This window comes from Sapajus apella, unplaced genomic scaffold, assembly GCF_009761245.1.
Source record: "Sapajus apella isolate SASKATOON/1434 unplaced genomic scaffold, GSC_monkey_1.0 scaffold19, whole genome shotgun sequence".
Lineage (NCBI taxonomy): Eukaryota > Metazoa > Chordata > Mammalia > Primates > Cebidae > Sapajus > Sapajus apella.
In genome coordinates this window covers 13,420,947-13,440,624 of record NW_022436959.1, presented here as the reverse complement: position 1 = coordinate 13,440,624, position 19,678 = coordinate 13,420,947, and the positions used below count along the sequence as shown (strand labels likewise).

Genomic DNA, 19,678 nt, shown 5'->3' with positions numbered 1-19,678 from the left:
GGCTGAAAGGTTTTAATGAGACTGACTGAAAGCAACCAGTTCTTACCTTATAAGGTGAAGATTAGTGATAATAAAACCTTCCCCAGTTAAGTCTGTTTACCCCACATTTCTTTGTCTCTGTTTACTCATGTAGACTTTGTGCCTGATGGTCCTCTCAGTGGGAGGTCGAAGGGGGATTACTCATTAATGGTGTTTGTTCTGAGCCTAGGAACCAAAAGCTTTTATCATTCATGAAACCACTCTTTTAACCATGTTAATTATCCACAAATGTGTTGACTTAGAACCTCTGTTATTAAATCTCCTACTGAGTGAATGTGGGGAGGAATAGGGAGTAGTGGTCAGTTAGCTGCAAGTGCCCTCTGAAAGCACCTGACAACCATCCTTAGCCCACTCATATCAGTGTACTAGGTGTGTAAGTGTATTTCATTCATCCATTGCTAAGTCAGAGTCTGCAGGACAGGCCTGTGAACGTGATGATCAACATCTCAGGTGGTGACCCCCATGTGAGCTGAACATGATTTGCATTTCTCTAATGACTAGTGATGATGAGCTTTTTTTCGTGTGTTTGTTGGTTACATAAATGTCTTCTCTTGAGAAGTGTCTGTTCATATCCTTTGCCCACTTTTTGGTGAGGTTGTTTTTTTCTTGTAAATTTAAGTTCCTTGTAGATTCTGGATATTAGATATTTGTTAGGTGGATAGATTGGAAAATTTTTCTCCCATTTTGTAGATTTCCTCTTCACTCTGATAGTGGTTTCTTTTGCTGTGCAGAAGTTCTTTAGTTTAACTAGATCCAGTTTTTCAAGTTTGACTTTTGTTGCCATTTTGGTGTTTTGGTCATGATGTCTTTGCCCATGCTTATGTCTTCAATGGTATTGCCTAGGTTTTTCTTCTAGGGTTTTTATGGTTTTTGATTTTACATTTAAGTCTTTAATCCATCTTGAATTAATTTTTGTATAAAGCGTAAGGAAGGTGTCCAGTTTCTGTTTTCTGCATATGGCTAGCCAGTTTTCCCAGCACTGTTTATTAAATAGGAAATCCTTTCCCTATTGCTCTTTTTTGTCTGGTTTGTCAAAGATCAGATGGTTGTAGATGTGTGGTGTTATTTTTTAGGCCTTTGTTCTGTTCCATGGGTCTGTTTTGGTACCAGTACCACACTGTTTTGGTTACTGTAGCCTCGTAGTATAGTTTGAAGTCAACTAGTGTGATGCATCCAGGTTTGTTCTTTTTGTTTAGGATTGTCTTGGCTCTGTGGGTTCTTTTTTGGCTCCATATGAAATTTAAAGTAGTTTTTTCTAATTCTGTGAAGAAATCAATGGTAGCTTAATGGGAATAGCATTGAGTCTATAAATTGCTTTGGGCAGTATGGCCATTTTCATGATATTGATTTTTTTCTATCCATTAGCATGGAATTGTATTTTCTATAGAGACAGGGTTTGCCATGTTGCCAAGACTGGTCTTGAACTTTTGGGCTCAAGTGATTCTTCTGCCTTTGGCTCCACAGTTGCTGAGACTGCAGGTGAGCCACCACGCCTTGCTTAAATTAATACATTTTAAACATATTTGATGTTTTTTAATCCACTGCAGCCATTTTTTTTCTTTTTGATACACACATTATCCCCTTTGAAGTCTCCTTAAATTAGCTGCTGTTTCCTTTTGACATCATAATAGATGATTTTCATAATGGATAAATTATCATTATTAAGTTTTTTTATTAATCTGTGACCTAATGATTTTAGCAGCCATTGATGGTTGTTGTCTGCAACCATGTTTTTCATCAGGTGCTGTATTTCTTACCTGGAAAATTTCAACTATTTGGTCATGCCTTTGTTCAGTAAAGGCAAGATAAATACTTGATTCGTTCCCTTTTTATGGACATGTTTTCAGAAAAATAAGTTTACTCTCTAGCATTGTCCAGTGTTGACCAGCAAGGGTGATTTTTTTCTTTAAGTATTATGAACTAATGGATTTTAAACATATTTGAGTGTTTTAATTTACTGCAGCCATTATTCTTTTTGATGCCCAGCCTTATAGCCTTTGGAAGTCTCTTTAAGTTGTTGCTCTGTATTTTTGATGTGATTCCCGCAGTCTGATAGCTTCCTTGTTTTCTGGTGTAACAAGATGGTCCATCTCATCTGCATTTCTTACTCCAATATTGGAAAAGGTATTTCTCTAAGCTACGGTTCTTTTTAGTGGCAAGACGTATTTAGATACTAGACTTTGGGTGCTAGGGATGTATATAGCTGTTGATTTAGTCTTTGCTTCTGGATTATAGAATGTCTAATGGATAGGGTTAGGGAATATTAATTTTATTTTTTATTATTGCTATATTGAGATATCATTTACATACAGGAACAAATGCACAAATACTGTGTAGAGCTTGATAAATTTTGAAAGATGTATACACTGATGTAACCTGAATCACCCTCATCAGGATTGGCTGATCAGACTAGCGTGAATCAGATATTTAACCTAGTATCAGGCTCTCCTAGTAATTTCAAAGACACAGGTAACAAAGAGGCTTCTTTGTTCCAGAACAGGTGCGGCAGTCTCTGACCTGGGACTAAAATGTTTCCTGTGGCTGCTGCTGCCAGGCCATCAAACAAGTTCTTTAAACTCTCATAATGATGCTGTCTGTGGGCTTGTGACTAGAGAGGGTGGGGCCCCTCTTAGGTGAGCAGTGTGGGTATGAAGTGGTGGGAAGTGTGTTCTACTCAAGTCTAAGTCTCATAGCAGCATATAGCAGGGCTTTGGGTATTGTCCCAGGTGTGCATAGGGGAGCCTGGCTTTTCTGCCTCTCCTTGGCCGGGCAGCAGCTGTACTCATGTCAGTTTAAACTCAGGCTGAAGTTGGGCTACAGCTCAGAATTAAACTCTAAAAATGACACTTTTGGCCTGTGCCCTGGGATACTGGGGCACCACCCAGGTGAGCAGCATGGGCAAAAAGCTGTGGGGAGTGTAGTCTGATTGCATCTTAGTTTCACAGCAGCCCATTGCAGGGTGGTGGGTATTCTGTAGATAAGCATTGGGTAACCTGGTTTCCCTGTTAGTTTTTTACTGGGCTGTGACTGTGGCCATGTCAGCCTGAACTCAGGCCAAGGGCAGGACTCAGTCCAGCATTGAACTCAAAAAATGGTGTCTTGGGCATGGGGATAGAGAGGGTGGGGCACCACCCAGCCAAGCAGTGTGAGCAAGAAAGTATAGGGAGTGAGATCTACTTATGTCTCAGTCTCAACAGCAGCTTGTAGCAGGGTGGCAAGTATTCTCCTGGGGGTGCATGGCCATGCTTGTTCTCCCCCTTTTTTTCTTTCTTCAAGCGGTATAGTGGCTGTAGCCATGTCTATAGGTCCCTGGTATCTAAACTCTTAAAGTGGCTCCCTGCTGAGGCTGCTCCAGACTTGGATGCCTGTGGGATTCTGTGTGGACTCCTTTCCTGGAACAATGTTTCTTTGTGATCTTTAGGCAACTCCATATATGAGGTACCAGGCCCTAGTCAATTGAGAGTTTCTCCTATAGCCAGTGTTGTAAAAGCTTGTTTCAGAGCTCTGGGGATTTTTCTCTGTTTCCTTGCATACAGTAGCCTTTCTGGGCTCTCAGTTGGTTTCCATTTGGGCATGCTTCTCTGAACCCTCTCCTTTCTTCTGAGGCTTTCTATCTCTTCTCTGGTGATTCCTAGACAGTCTGTTCAGAATGTGTCTACTTACTATTCTGGTTTTTCCCTGTGGAGAAGGCACACTACTACCTTATCTGGTTGGCCATCTTGATTATTTTCTCCCTCACTCATTGTTTATCATTGTGGTTTGATGGGTTTCTGTGGTGGGAATGTTTGATTCCTTTCTTGTTTTTACTTGTGTGTTTGTTCTACCCTGTGGGTTTTATACTTTCATGTGTTTTTATGACCGCAGATTGTCATCCTTTTTACTTCCAGGTATTAGCCTCCTTTGAGCATCTCTTGTAGGGGTGGTCTAGTGCTGATGAATTCCCTCAGCTTTTGCTTGGCTGGGAAAGACTACTACTTAATTTATGAAAGACCACTTGGCTGGATACAGTATTCTTGACTAGCAGTTTCCTCTTAGTACTTTGAATGTATCATTTCATTCTCTACTGTGAGGATTTTACTGAGAAATTTAGTGTTAGTCTGCTAGGGTTTCCTTATAATTGATGACATACCTTTTTCCTTCTGTTTTTAGAAATAATTCTTCCTCTTAATATTTGACAGTTTGACTATAATATGATGTGGAGAAGACCTTTAGAGATTTTATCTGTTTGGTCATCTGTGAACTTCTTTTATTTGAATGTGTAAATTCTCTTGCTAGACTTGGGAAGTTTTCAGCTGTTACTTTGTTAAATACAAAGTGGTTTTGATCCTTTTTTCCCTCTTTTTCTGTGACATTGAAAATTTAAATATTTATTTACATTATGGTGTCTCATATGTCTTGTAGGCTTTTTTCATTTTTTGTTCTTTTTTCTCTATTTTTGATTGGGTTAGTTCAAAAGTCCTTGTCTTCAAGTTCTGAAATTCTTTCTTCTGTTACATCTAGTATATTTTTGTTGTTGTTTGTTGTGTTTTGAGGCAGGGTTTTGTTTTTTCATCCAGACTGGAGTGCAGTGGCATGATCACAGCTCACCGCAGCCTCCAATATCTGGGCTCAATCGATCCTCCTGCGTCAGCTTCCTGCGTAGTTGGGACTCCAGGTGTATGCCACCATGCTGAGCTACTATTTTAAATTTTTATTAGAGATGAGGTCTTGTTATGCTGACCAGGCTCTTCTAAAACCCCTGAGATCAAGTGATCCCTCTGCCTCAGCCTCCCAAAGTGTTGGGATTACAGGGATGAGCCACCATGCCAGGCCTAGATCTAGTATTTTATTGAAGTGTTAGAATGTATTTTGTATTTCATTCGGTGAATCCTTCAGTTCTAGGATTTCTGTTTGGTTCTTTTTATATCTATTTGGTAAATTTGTCATTTATAATCTGAATTGTTTTTCTGATTTCTTTATTTTTCAGAATTATCTTTTATCTCACTGAGCTTTAAAATCAGTATTTTGAATTTTTAATCTGGAATTTCGAAGATTTCTTTTTGGTTATGATCTGTTGGTGGAGAATTATTAACTTCCTTTGGAGTTATATTTTCTTGTGTTTTTTTTGTTTCTTTTGTATGTTTGTGCATTGGGTATAACAGTTGCTTCTTCCAGTGTTTTGGAAATAATTTTGTGGGGGAGTACCTTTTCCTGAAGATGTACCTATGGTGTTTGTTGGGTAGGGCCATTTGGCTTCAATTCTGTGTTCATGCAGTAGTATAGTCTTTGTATGATTCCTTTGGATGTAAACAGTCAATGGTGTTTGTGATTTCCTCAGTGGCTAAGGGTATGGTTGTTAGTGGGGGCTGTGGAGAAGTTTTTCTGGATGCAGGAATGCCACTTTTGCCAGTCCTCAGGCCACAGTGGTGGCAGTGCCAGGGCAAGTATGCTTATTCTTGGCTTCCAGGGGAGCACATGCTGGCACTACCGTGAGCCCAGGTTGGCCAATGCTTGGGTTTCCAGGAGTCTTGCTTGGGTGCCAGTAGTGGGAGTGGTGGGTCAGATTGGTGAGTGGGTTCTTGGGCTCCTAGGCAGTGGGCACGATGTGGGTGATAGTAGCAGTGGCTGGACAAGCCTGTGGTTTCCAAGTGCTGTATACTGGTATTGGTGCTGGCTGTGATGTGCTGGGTGGGTCATTCAGGCCCACAGATAGCATGTGCAAATGGATGCCAAATGAATGTGTTGGCAGTGGCAGCTTGGGTGGGCCTGAACTTGGGCCCTTGGGAGGAGTGCAAGTACTGTGGTGGACTGGGCTGGGTAATACTCAGGGCCTTGGGTGGTGTGCTCAGGCACTGGTGAGGGAGTATGAAGCTGAGTTGAGTGGACCTGTCCTCAGGTCCATATGGTGTGTGCAGACTCTGATTGTGGTAGGCAGGTGCAGGATGATGCCCAGATTTCCAGTGGAATGCTTGAATAGGGGTAGAAGTGGTTACTTTGCAGCCCTTTTACTGGGGAGGGTGAGGTTACTTTCAGTGGTAGCAGATGTATGGAGGTGGCTGGTGAACACGTAATTTGCTTTTACATTTGTTCCAGTGGCGGCAGTTTGCAAGGGCAGCAGATACAGGTGGGAAAGTTTGTCCTTTGGATGTGTGAAAATGTGTGGCAGCTTTGCTGTTTAGGGCAGCAGGGTCATTGTAAATGACTTACAGTTTGATGCTGGTGTCAGCAGTAGCTAGCGTTGTCTGAGGTTATAGGCTGGGTAGCCCTCCCTTGGGTCATGTGAAGTTGCATGGCTACCACTCTGCTGGTGGGGTTGGGGTTCCTACCAGTGGCTTGCAGTTTGGCCTCAACTGTCGCAGCAGCTAACAGCAACAGTGATTGTGGGACAGGAGAGCTTTTCTCTGGGTCTGTGAAAATGCATGGTTGCCCTATTTCCTTGGGGGTAGAGTGGCTGCTAGTGGATTATGTTTTGGTTCTTTGGCAGCAGCAGCCAGTCATGGTGGTAGCTGCAAATGGGATAGCATTTCCTCATGGTCATCAAGATGCATGGCTGTTTCTCTGCTTTGGGGAACATGGTTGCTGCCAGTGGCTCCCACCTCCTCCCTGGTACTTCCTGCAGTGGTGGCTGTGGGCCAGAGATGTCAGTTTTGCTTCAGGGTTGTGGAGTTGTAGGGGATGTTGGGTCCTAAACCAGGATGTGCATGCAAAACAGCATCATGCTGTAGTTGTTTAGAATTGGGGGGTGGGTGTATGGGACACAACCTGAGCTCCCTCTGGGGAGCAATGTAGTAGTGTAGTCTCTGGGCAGCTCTCTGTGTCTCAGAGCACATGAAGATCAAGGGTCCCTTTTGTGGCTAGGATTGCAGGAGTTTGCAATGAGAATGTGGGCCACTGGAGGTCTCTCATTTACCCTTTCTATGCATTGAAGAGCCTGTCCAGGATCCCGGCCAAGAAGGCTGCTTCTCTTCTTTTTCCTTCATTGCTTTATGTGTTTCCTGTCACTTCTTTGTTGAAGTCCCGTGTTCTCTCTTAGGTGATGTATTTGAAGTGTAATTATCTACTTGATATTTTGGCTCTTTTTTCAGGGGTAGGAAAATACCAGTGGCCTCTAGTGAGACATCTTGAAGCCCCTCTCTGAAATAATTTATTTTAATAAACACTTTTTTTTTTTTTTTTTTTTTTGAGACGGAGTCTCGCTCTTGTTACCCAGGCTGGAGTGCAATGGCGCGATCTCGGCTCACCACAACCTCCGTCTCCTGGGTTCAGGCAATTCTCCTGCCTCGGCCTCCTGAGTAGCTGGGATTACAGGCACGCACCACCATGCCCAGCTAATTTTTTTGTATTTTTAGTAGAGACGGGGTTTCACCATGTTGACCAGGATGGTCTCGATCTCTTGACCTCGTGATCCACCCGCCTCGGCCTCCCAAAGTGCTGGGATTACAGGCTTGAGCCACCGCGCCCGGCATAAACACGTGTTTTTGTGTGTTATATTTATTATATACTGTGTCTTTACAATAAAAAGTAAACTAGAGAAAAGAAAATACTATTAAAATCATAAGGAAGAAGAAATGTGTTTACTAAGTGTCAGTTCTCATTGTTTTCATGTTGAATCGGCTGAGGAGGAAGAGCATGGGTTGGTCTTGACTCACAAAATAAATGTATTTAACTTACTAACTTATTTAAAAATAAGTTAAAATTATTTTAAAAGAAATTAAAATTTTTACTTTTTTTTTTCCAATAAATTATACCAGGTGTACGAGGCAGGCACACCTCGTGTAACTTACTGAGAAAAATCTGTAAGTGGACCTTTGCAGTTCAAGCCTGTGTTGTTCAAGCATTGAGTATATTTCTTTTTATACATTGTTGGATTGAATTTTCTAATTTTTTGGAAGGTTTTTGCAAAAATATCCATGACATATATTGGTTTGTGGCTTTCTCTTTTTGTAATGTTGTTTTCTGGTTTCAGTATTAGGGTGATTCTGGCCTGATGGAATGAGTTTGGAAGTAATTCCTCTGCTTCTATTCGATGACAGAGAATTGGTATAGTTTTTTCCTTAAATATTTGGTAGAATTTACCAGTGGACTTACATAGGCCTGACACTTTCTATTTTGGATGGTTACTAATGGTTGATTGAATTTTAAAAATAGTAATAAGCCTGTTCAGATTATTTATTTTTGTATGAGTTTTGGCAGATTATTTGAACTGATTTCAAAGAATCAGTTCATTTAAGTCGTTGAATTTGTGGGCCTCGAATTGTTCATAGTAAAGTTTTAATTTCCAATGGACCTGTACTGATGACTTCTCTTTCATTTCTGATACTGGCAATTTGTGTTCTCTGTCTTAGTTTTCTTAATTAGCCTGGTTATAGTGTTACCAGTTTTATTCATCTTTTCAAAGTATCAAGTTTTGGTTTGTTGATTTTCTCTGTTGATTTCCTGTTTTCAAATTGATTGATTTATACTTTTCTATTTTTGCATATTTAAGATTTAATTTGCTGTTCTTTTTTGTTTCCTAAGGAGCAAACTTAGATTATTAATATTAGTTTTTTTTTCATTTGTAATATATGCATTTCAATGCTATAAATTTTTGTCTATGCACTGCTTGTGCTATGTTGTATGAATTCTGGTAAGTTGTATTTTTATCTTTAAATTTTTCATGCTTCTATGACTCGTGTTATTAGTAACGTGTTGTTTAAGCCTTACATGTTTTGAGATTTTTTCTTTTCAATTATCTTTCCGTTACTGATTTCTGGCTTATTCTACTGTGTTCTGAAAGCAGACATAGTATGGTTTCTATTCTTTTAACTCTATTAAGGTGTGTTATCTTTCATGTGATCTTGACAGGAATGTATATTCTGCTGCTATTGGATGAAGTATAGTTCACTCTTGAACAAACATGAGTTTGAATTACATGGGTCTACTTGTATGTGGATGACTTAAATAAAAGTTACATCAGTTATGTTTGCCTCTCCTGCCTCCCCTTCTACCTCCTCCACCTCCTCCATCCCTGCCATCTGTGAGATACCAAGACCAACCTCTCCTCTTCTTCCCTGTCCTCAGCCTGCTCAATGTGAAGATGATGTAGGATGAAGACCTTAATGATGATCCACTTCCATTTAATAAATAGTAAATATCTCTTCTCTTCTTTATGCATTTCTTAATAACATTTTCTTTTTTCTTCCTTACTTTACTGTGAAAATACAGTATATAATGCATGTAACATACAAAATACTTACTGATTGTTGGCTTATGTTATTAGTAAAGCTTTTGATCAACAGTAGGCTATTAGTAATTAGGTTTCTGCGGAATCAAAAGTTATGCATAGATTTTCAAGAATGTGGAGGTTTGGCATCCCCAACACTTGCTTTGTTCAAGAGTCAGCTGCAGTCTGTAGATGTTAATTATTAACTGTAGACTATTGATGTTAATTATATCCAGTTTATTGATGTTGTTGAGTTCAAATGTATCTTTACTGATTTTTCCATGCTGGGTCTGTCCACTGCTGATAGAGGGATATTGAAGTCTCCAACTATAATATTAGATTTATTTACTTCTCCTTGCAGTTATGTTCGTTTTTGAGTCATATATTTTGATGCTCTATCATTAGACACATACAGAGAATGATCCCTTTATCATTGTTTAGTATTCCTCTGTATCCCTGAAAAGTTTTCTTGCTTTGAGGTCTACTCTTTGTGAAATTAGTATAGCTACTAGTGTTTAGTACCTGTGTTAATTTGTTTCCCTTTGATTAGTGTTAGCATGGTATATTTTTCTTCATCTGTTTAATTTTTATTTTGCTTATTTTTTGAGATAGGGTCTTGTTTTGTCATCCAGGCTAGAGTACAGCAGTACAACCATGGCTCATTGAAACCTTGAACTCCTGAGCTCAAGTTGCCCTTCTCTTGCCCCAGCCTCCTGAGTAGCTCGTACTATGGGCATGCACACCATGCCTGACAATTTTTTTTTTAAGAAATGGATTTTGGCGTGTTTTTCAGACTGGTCTTGAACTCCTGGTCTTTAGCATTTTTCCAGCCTCAGACTTCCAAAGTGTTGGGATGATGGGGGTGAGGCATTATGTCCTATTTACTTTTAATCCGTAGGTATCTTTATATTTAAAGTAGGTTCTGGTAGACAGTGTATATTTGAATCTTGCTTTTTCATCCATTATGATAATCTGTCTTTTAATTGGTGCGTTTAGACCAGTGATCCCCAACCTTTATGACACCAGGGACCGGTTTCATGGAAGACAATTTTTCTGGGAGGGAAGTTAGGGGTTTTGGGATGAAACTGTTCTGCCTCAGATCATCAAGCATTAATTACTTTCTCATAAGGAGCTCATACTGCTCAATGTGAAGATGATGTAGGATGAAGACCTTAATGATGATCCACTTCCATTTAATAAATAGTAAATATCTCTTCTCTTCTTTATGCATTTCTTAATAACATTTAATAACATTTAATAAGATTTAATTAGATCCCTCATGTGTGCAGTTCACAATAGGGTTTGTGCTCCTATGAGACTGTAATGCCACCACTGATATGACAGGTAGCCAAGCTCAGGCAGTAATGTTCACTCACCCGCTACTCACCTTCTGCTGTGTGGCCCAGTTCCTACTAGGCCATGGACCCTACCAGTTTGTGGCCTGGGGATTGGGGACCCATGATGTAGACTGTTGACATTTAGAGTGATTATTGATGTGGTTGCATTGGATTAAGATCTATTTGATGCCGTTGCCTCTTCTTTTGTCTTCCACCTTTTCTCTTTTGTGTATGTGTGTGTGTGCGCTTTAATTGAGCATTTTATATGAGTCTGTTCTCTTTCTTAGCATGTCAGTTATACTTTTTTAAGAAACGTTTTTTAGTGGTTTCTCTAGGGTTTGTAGTATACATCTACAACTAATTCAGGCCTGCTTTCAAGTAACACTTAATGGGTAGTGTAAGCACCTTATTGTAAGAAAATAATCCTAATTTCTCCCTCTTATCCCTTGTGGTGTTGATGTTTTTCATTTCACTTATGTATAATTACATGTAAGGATATATGTACATATAAACATATAATAAATACCTTATTTCTATTATTTGTGAAGAAACTGTTTTCTGTTACGTCAATGGAGAATAAGAAAAATAAAACTTTTTATTTTATCTTCACTTATTCCTGCTTTGATGCTCTTCCTTTTTAATGTGGAAACAAGTTTCTGACCTGTATTATTTTTCCTTTCTTTAAAGAACATATTTTAACATTTTTTGCAAGAAAGGTCTACTAGTTGCATAGTCCCTCAATTTTTTTTTTCTCCGAGAAAGTCTTTTGTTTCATCTTCACTTTTCAAGGATAATTTAGGACATAGATTTCTAGGTTGGTGCCTTTTTGTGGTTCAGTTTTTAATTGAACAAATATTTCACTCTATTCTCTACTTCCTTGCATGTTTTCCAAGGAGATTTTTTGTTAGTTTTTATTGCTATAAAGGAAAATCTGAGATTGACTAATTTATAAAGAAAAGAGGTTTAAAGACTGTACTTTCAGGGATCATTTCTATAGTTCTTTACTGGAGAAGTTTCTCTGAACGTGTAGAGCACCGAAACAGATTTACAAAGAAAAAAAGCCCATTCAAAAGTGGGCGAAGGATATGAACTTTTCAAAAGAAGACATACATGAGGCCAACAAACATATGAAAAACTGCTCATCATCACTGGTCATTAGAGAAATGCAAATCAAAACCACATTGAGATACCATCTCACGCCAGTTAGAATGGTGATCATTAAATCTGGAGACAACAGATGCTGGAGAGGATGTGGAGAAATAGGAACACTTTTACACTGTTGGTGGGAATGTAAATTAGTTCAACCATTGTGGAAGACAGAGTGGCGATTCCTCAAGGACCTAGAAATAGAAATTCCATTTGACCCAGCCATCACATTACTGGGTATATATCCAAAGGATTATAAATCGTTCTACTGTAAAGACATGTGTACAAGTGTGTTCGTTGCAGCACTCTTTACAATAGCAAAGACCTGGAACCACCCAATTGCCCATCAATGATAGACTGGACAAGGAAATTCTGGCACATATACGCCGTGGAATACTATGCAGCCATAAAAAATGATGAGTTTGTGTCCTTTGTAGGGACACGGATGAGTCTATGATGGAAACCATCATTTGCAGTACACTGACACGAACAGAAAATTAAACACCATATGTTCTAACTCATAGGCGGGTGTTGAACAGTGAGAACACATGAACACAGGGAGGGGAGCATCACACACTGGGGTCTGTTGGAGGACGCTGAGGGAGGGACAGTGAGGGGTAGGGTGGGATAACATGGGGAGAAATGCCAGATATAGGTGATGTGGGGGGATGGAGGTAGCAAACCACATTGCCATGTATGTACCTATGCAACAATCCTGCATGATCTGCACCTGAAGTACAATTGAAAAAAAAAGAAGTTTATATTGGCTAACAGTTCTGCAGGCTGCATAAAAAGCCTGGTACCAACATCTGCTACTGCTGAGTGCCTTAGGAAGTTTACAGTCATGGCAGAAGGCAAAGGGGAAGCCAGCATATCACATGGAGAATGAGGGAGCAAGGAGAGGGGAGCAAGGGAGAGAAGGGGTATGTCCCAACCAAATCTAATGTGAAGTGAGTGAGAACTCACTCACCACCAAGAGGATGGTGCTAAGCTGTTCATGAAGGCCTATGAACAGCTTCCCCTATAAAGCTTCTCACTATTCCTACCTCTAACATTGGAAATTACATTTAAACATGAGATTTGGGTGGACAAACATCCAAAGTGTATCAGATGTTGACTGTAATTCTTATCTTTACTCCTCTATGAATATGGTGTTTTTTCTCCTCTGGCTTCTTTGAGGTTTTTTCTTTGTCTCTGATTTTCTCTGAAAATGATAGGCATTGTTTTATTTTTTTTCTTGCATTCATTCAGCTTGGTGGTCTTTGAGCTTCCTGGATCTATGATTTGGTTTAGGAAAATTCTCAGGATTGTTTTAGGTGTTTCTTTCTTTTTGGCATTCTTATTAAACATATGTTACATGTTTTTTAGTTGTCCCACAATTGGTAGGTCTTCTGTTGTTTCTTTTTAGTCTGTTCTCATTGCTTCTCAGTTTTGAGGTGCCTGTTAATGTATCCTGAAGCTCAGAGATTCTTTTCTCAGCCATGTCCAGTCTGCTAGGATGTCCATTGAAAGCTTTTTTGATTTCTTTTACAGTGTTTTGGTATCTAACATTTCTTTTTGGTTCATTCTTAGGATTTCCGTCTCTTTGCTTACATTGCCCATTTATTGTTACTGCGTGCTATCTACTTTCTTCATTACAGTGTGTAGCATATTAATCATAATTGTTTTAAATTCGTTCTCTGATAATTCCAGCATCCCTTCCCCATCTCCACATCGGGTTCTGAATGTTTTCTTTCTTCAAACTGTAGTTTTTGCCCTTGAGTATGCTTTGTAATGTTTATTTATTTATTTATTTATTTTTTTTACGATGGAACCTTACCCTGTCACCCAGGCTGGAATGCAGTGGCATGATCACTAAAACCTCATTGGCTCACTAAAACCTCCACCTCTTAGGTTCAAGTGATTCTACTTCAGCCCCCTGAGTAGCTGGAAATACAGGTTCGCACCACCATGCCCGGCTAATTTTTTTTTATTTTTTTATTTTTAGTGGAGTCAGGGTTTCACTGTGTTAGCCAGGCTGGTCTCTATCTTCTGACCTTGTGATCCACCTGCCTTGGCCTCTCAAAGTGCTGGGATTACAGACATGAGGTACTGCGCCTGGCCTTTTTTTTTTTTTTTTTTTTTTTTTTTTGAGACAAGGTGTTGCCCTGTTGTCTAGTTTGGAATGCAGTGGCATGATCTTGGCTCACTGCAACATCTACCTCCTGGGCTCAAGTGATCCTCCCACCTCAGTCTCCTGAGTAGCTGGGACTACAGGTGTGCACCACCACACCTGGCTAATTTTTATATATTTTTTTGGTAGAAATGATTTTGTCATGTTACCCAGGCTAGTCTTGAACTCCCCGGCTCAAGCAATACACCCACGTCAGCCTCCCATAGTGGTGGAATTATAGGCATGAGCCACTGTGCCTGGCTATAATTTTTTTCTTGATAACTGTGTGTGATATATCAGGTAAAAGCAATTGCTTTAAATATGTGTGTAATAATGTAGTTAGTTTTAAGATGTAGTGGGAGCGATGTGTTGGATAGTCCTATGATTAGGTCTCAGTCTTTTTGTGAGTCTATGTCTCTGGCCTGTGAATTCACAAGCATTTGTCATTCCTTACCGGCCCCCCCCCCCCCGCCCCTTTAGGTGGGATAGGATGGCTAGAATAGGATGCAATTGGGTATTTACCTCCTCCCATGTGGTAGGATAGAGCTGGTTGGAGTTGGATATTTCCTTTCTCCCATGTCAGTTAGGCTTTGATGAAACTTCAGCAGGTTAGGCTCTGGTTAACTGGTTTCTTTTCAGGGTAGATACTGTTAAGAATTACAGAGTGCTCTGGGGTATTTCAGAATGGTTTGTTTTCTTCTCCTGCTGGAAGCATGAGGGTGTTTTACTGTAATGATATCTATGTTACTGTATTTACTGTGAGTACCTGGTCTAGCTCCTGGAGGTAAAACTCACAAAAGCATGGGAGATCCCCATGACTGGATGCCCCTGGAACTTTCGGCTTTCAGTCTTGCCCATACCTAGTTTCTAGCAGTTTGTCGGCAGTTCAGGTTTTCCTACATAGGCATTGCTTCCTGTAGAAATTTTTGTTCCAGTATGTTGTGATTCTCTGTATCTCTGTCTGTTTAACTTTTGGTGTAGCAGTTTTCCCAGTGACCCTACCTATTTTACCTTTTGTTGCAGATCTGAGAAAGTTTGTTGATTTTCACTTTGTTCAGCTTTTTAATATGTGTTAGGATGACATAGTGACTTCTGGGCTTCTTACATGTGAAACAAAAACCTGAAATTCCCCATATTATTATTTTAAATCTTTTCCTTTTTTTTTTTTTTTGAGGCGGAGTTTCGCTCTGTCACCAGGCTGGAGTGCAGTGCAGTGGGCACAGTCTCGGCTCACTGCAGCCTCTCCTTCCTGGGTTCAAGTGATTCTCCTGCCCCAGCCTCCCGAGTAGCTGTGACTACAGGCACGCGCCACCACACCCAGCTACTTTTTTGTATTTTTAGTAGAGATGGGGCTTCACCATCTGGGCCAGAATGGTCAGACGATCTCTTGACCTCACGATCCATTTGCCTTGGCCTCCCAAAGTGATAGGATAGGATTACAGACGTGAGCCACCATGCCTGGTCTGTTCGTTTATAATACTTTTAGAGAAAAAGATTTTTTTCTAAGCATTGCTTTATTTACAAACCACAATGTATTTTGTTTTTTAGTGAAACATATTTAAAACATTTTCTTGGGACTCCTGTTTTGAACCATGAGCTATTTGCTTAATGGCCACATACTTGAAGATTTCCCTGATACGTTTTATTTTTTTATTGATACATAGTATTTGTATATATTTATTGATGTATGTGTGATGTTTTGTTATATGCATAGATTGTGTAATGATGAAGTGTAGGTATTTAGGATATCCATCACCTCAGGGACTTACCATTTCTGTATGTTGGGAACATTTCAAGACCTCTCTTGCTCTTTTGAAATATACAATATGTGGTTAACTCTAGTCATCTGCTATCAAACCACTAGAACTTATCCCTTTTATCTAACTGCATGTTTGTACCCATTAAGCAACCTCTCTTTATTCTTCTATTTCTAACACATGCTTCCTAGCTTCTGCTATTGGTCATTCCATTCTCTACCTCCATGAGATCAACTTTTTTTAGGTCCCACATATTAACAAGAATGTAAAATATTTGTTTTTCTGTGCCTGGCTTATTTCACTTAACAGAATGACATGCAGTCCATCCATGTTGCTGCAAATGACAGGATTTCATTATTTTTTATGGCTGAATTGTATTTCATTATATATATATATGCTGCATTTTCGTGATCCATTGATGGATACTTAGCTTGATTCCATATCTTTGATACTGTGATAGTGCTGCAGTAAACATAGGAGTGCATGTTAATTCTTTTCTTTTGGATAGTGTTTTTCCCAATATATTTTTGTTACTGATTCCTAATTTAATTTAATTTTACTGATATCAGAGAGCATATTCTGAATGGTTTCAGTCTTTTAAATTTATTGACATTTGTTTCATATCCAGCATATGTTCAGTCTGGAAATGTTTCATGCATTTTTAAAAGTCTGTATATTCTATAGTTGTGGGGTGGAGTGTTTTATGAATGTTAGGCTGAATTGGTTGATAGTGGTATTCAAGTCTTTCAGACCCTGACAGATTCTCTCTCTCCTTGTTCAGTCAATTACTGAGGGAGAAGTGTTGAAATCTAAATATTATTTTAGTTTTATCTGTTTTATTCCCTTTTGTTCTATCAGATTTTGTGAGTTTTTAAAGGCCCTGTTGTTACGTAAATATGCATTTAGAATTATTGGATCTTTTTGATGAATTGACACATTTATCTTTATGAAATGTTTCTCTCTGTTGTTTAGAATACTCCCTGTGCCAAAGGGAGTTGTTGCTTGACATGAATACAGGCATATTTGCATGTAACCCTTTTATTTGAAGTTCCTAGAGTAGTCAAATCTGTAGAGACCCGAAGTTGAATGGTGGTTTCCAGGAGCTGTGGGGAGGGGAGATAGGAAGTAGTGTTTGATAGATACAGAGTTTTAATTAAGAGAGATGAAAAAGTTCTGGAGATGGATGGCGCTGATGATTACACAATAACAATATGAATGTACCTAGTTCTATAGAACTGTACATTTTTAAATTGTTAGAATGATAAATTTTATGTATATTTTGCCACAATTTAAAAAAGGCATAGCACCAAAAAAATGAATGTATTCCAGAAAGCTGTGCTGAGTGATAATAGTTTATTTAGATCAATAAAGCCTTCATTCTTTATTTAATTGAAGCAATTAAAAATAAATATTAATTTGAAATAAAAGTATTCAATAGCTAGATTCTGTTTTATTCAAATTCAGAAACTTTTTTTTCCTGAGACAGAGTCTGACTTTGTTGCTCAGTCTGGAGTGCTGTAGCACAATCTTGGCCCACTGCAACGTCTGCCTCCCTAGTTCAAGCCATCTTCTGACCTTAGCCTCCTAAGTAGCTAAGACTACAGGCATGCACCACCATACCCAGCTAATTTTTGTATTTTTTTGTAGAGACGGGGTTTTACCATGTTGTCCAGGCTGTTCTTAAACTTCTGAGCTCAAGCCATCTGCCCTCCTTGGCCTCCCAAAGTGTTGGGATTACAGGCATGAGCTACTGTGCCCAGTCAAATATCATTTAAATTATAGTAGAAATACAATTTCCTATTTGGGTCTCACTAGAACATGCTAATTTTTTGTTTCAGCAAGAGAAAGCAGCTTCCGTGGATTTGACTCATCATTTAGAAAGCACTCTGAAGACCTGTGTAAATACCAGAATGAAAAATCTGGCAGCTAAGATGAAAATGCTGAAAGAAATAAGGTAGGTAAAAGCATGTTTTTGAGAAGGATATTTTAAACTAATTGCTAATTAATTGGTGCTTTATTTAAATTGTGTGCCTACCATTTTTGCTTTAAAATTTAACCGTTGTATTTTTATGACTTTAAGGAGAGAAATTAAAGAGAGTTATTTCTGAGATGAATTTGATACTGTTTTTGTCAGTTTTCTGTTGTCACTGCTTGGAGCTATAGTGTTCCAAGGTCATAACTGAGGCTGAAATTGAAAAAACATCAACATAGCTTTTAAGTGATAGTTTGATGGGAAACTACCATGTCCAGTTGTTTTACTTGGGGTTATTTTCAGGAGTACAGCACATTCTTGAGTAACGTGTTTTCATTCAACATTATTTCATTATAACATTGAAGAAGAAACTCATTTCCTAGCTGGAGCCCCACTGTCTGTGTGGAGTTGGCACATTCTCTCCATATTTGTGTGGTTTTCTTGGAATACTGTGTTTTCCTCTCACATCCCAAAGATGTGCACTTAGGTGAATTGGTGTGTCTGTATTGTGCCAGTATGAGTGAGTGTGCATGAGTGTGAATGCACCCTGCAGTGCAATGGCATCATGTCCAGGGTTGGTTCTCACTGTGTGCTCTGAGCTGCCGAGATAGACTGTGGCCACCTGCAACCCTGGATTGGAATAAGCAGGTTGGAAAATGAATGAGTGAATGAATATATACAAGTTGTCATAAAATAAATATTTATCAAGTGCAAGAATCATACAGACGCCTGGCAGTAAATGATGTGGTGTGACAGCATTCAGTGAGCTCACTATATTTGTTATTGTTTATTTTTGAACATGTGATGGTAGGGGGTGCTTCTTAAAATTTTCACTTTGCAAACATTTATTTATTGATTTAACCCACCACTCCTACAACTCCTGTCACCCACTCATTCACCAAAGGTTGGGTAAATAATTATCTTACTTGTTTTTATTGTTTTTTTCTTAAATGTATGTATAGTACACGTGTATTTCAGTGTTTAATATTAGAAATGCTTTGGGTCTTTATTTAGAAGTGATGTTTTTGTGATTAGAAATATGCCGTAGGAACTTTCGTTTAGATCAATTAGCCTATGGTAAAATGAGTTTCTTATATGTCTTTTCTCTTAAAGACATATTTACAAGTTATTTGTATACCAAAAATTAAAGGTTCATTTGATATCATTTCAAATTCTGCAGACTTTTGAAGTTGCCTTTTTTATAGTTTTAAAAATTTTAAATTTTTTTCATATTTTTTATGTCATGAAATTAGAAGTCTATCCACAAATGTTTTTTGATTAAAAGTTTATATTATGTTATACATGTCTGCATAAAAGCATGTGGACTGAAAAAAAAACATGATTTTATGTAACGTTTTGAAAAGTACCTCTTCAGAGCCAGTGCAATGAACAATAACTTTTAGACCGTTACTGTTAAAGGGTAACTTTTTCTCATACCAACTTTGTAATTTATTGATCTTTTTCTTTTTGATATTTTACTAAACAGACAGGTTAGCATCAGTGTTTGTTTTGGAAATGACCTTTCAGAAGCTATACAAGTGTTGGATGAAGGGTGCTTTACTACTCCAGTTTCTTTGAAGGGATTAGAGATAATGTGGGCAGAATACATTCTGGCTCAGGAGAAGATTAAAACTTGTGAAAATGTGGTGAGTTGAGAACTTTTCTCTATTACAGTTTTTATCTGTTGAACATAAGGAATTTTTTTTCTCTTTTTATTTTTTTGAGACAGGATCTTGCTCTGTTGCCAGGCTGGAGTGCAGTGGCGCCATCTCAGCTCACTGCAATCTCCGCCTCCTGGGTTCAAGTGATTCCCTTGCCTCAGCCTCCCAAGTAGCTGGTACTACAGGCATGCACCACCATGCCCAGCCAATTTTTTTGTATTTTAGTAGAGATGGGGTTTTACCAGGTTGGCTAGGATGGTCTCGATCTTCTGACCTTGTGATCTGCCCGCCTCGGCCTCTCAAAGTGCTGGGTTTACAGGCGTGAGTCACCGTGCTCGGCCCTTTCTTTCTTTCTTTTTTTCCTTTCTTCCCTTTCCTCCCTTCCTTCCTTCCTTCCTTCCTTCCTTCCTTCCTTCCTTCCTTCCTTCCTTCC

At 38.9% G+C, this 19,678-nt stretch overlaps 1 protein-coding gene and 1 pseudogene across 1 annotated transcript in view; both read left to right on the top strand.

Annotated features, from left to right (window-relative positions):
- The window catches only part of STK31 (serine/threonine kinase 31), a 143,586-nt gene that overhangs the window by 28,157 nt on the left and 95,751 nt on the right, over nt 1-19,678 (top strand). Inside the window, exons 9-10 of the mRNA XM_032286983.1 lie at nt 17,451-17,566; nt 19,071-19,230. Coding sequence (XP_032142874.1) covers nt 17,451-17,566; nt 19,071-19,230 — 276 coding nt within the window. The remainder of the gene's footprint in view (nt 1-17,450; nt 17,567-19,070; nt 19,231-19,678) is intronic.
- Nucleotides 11,524-11,600, top strand: LOC116557609 (annotated as a pseudogene).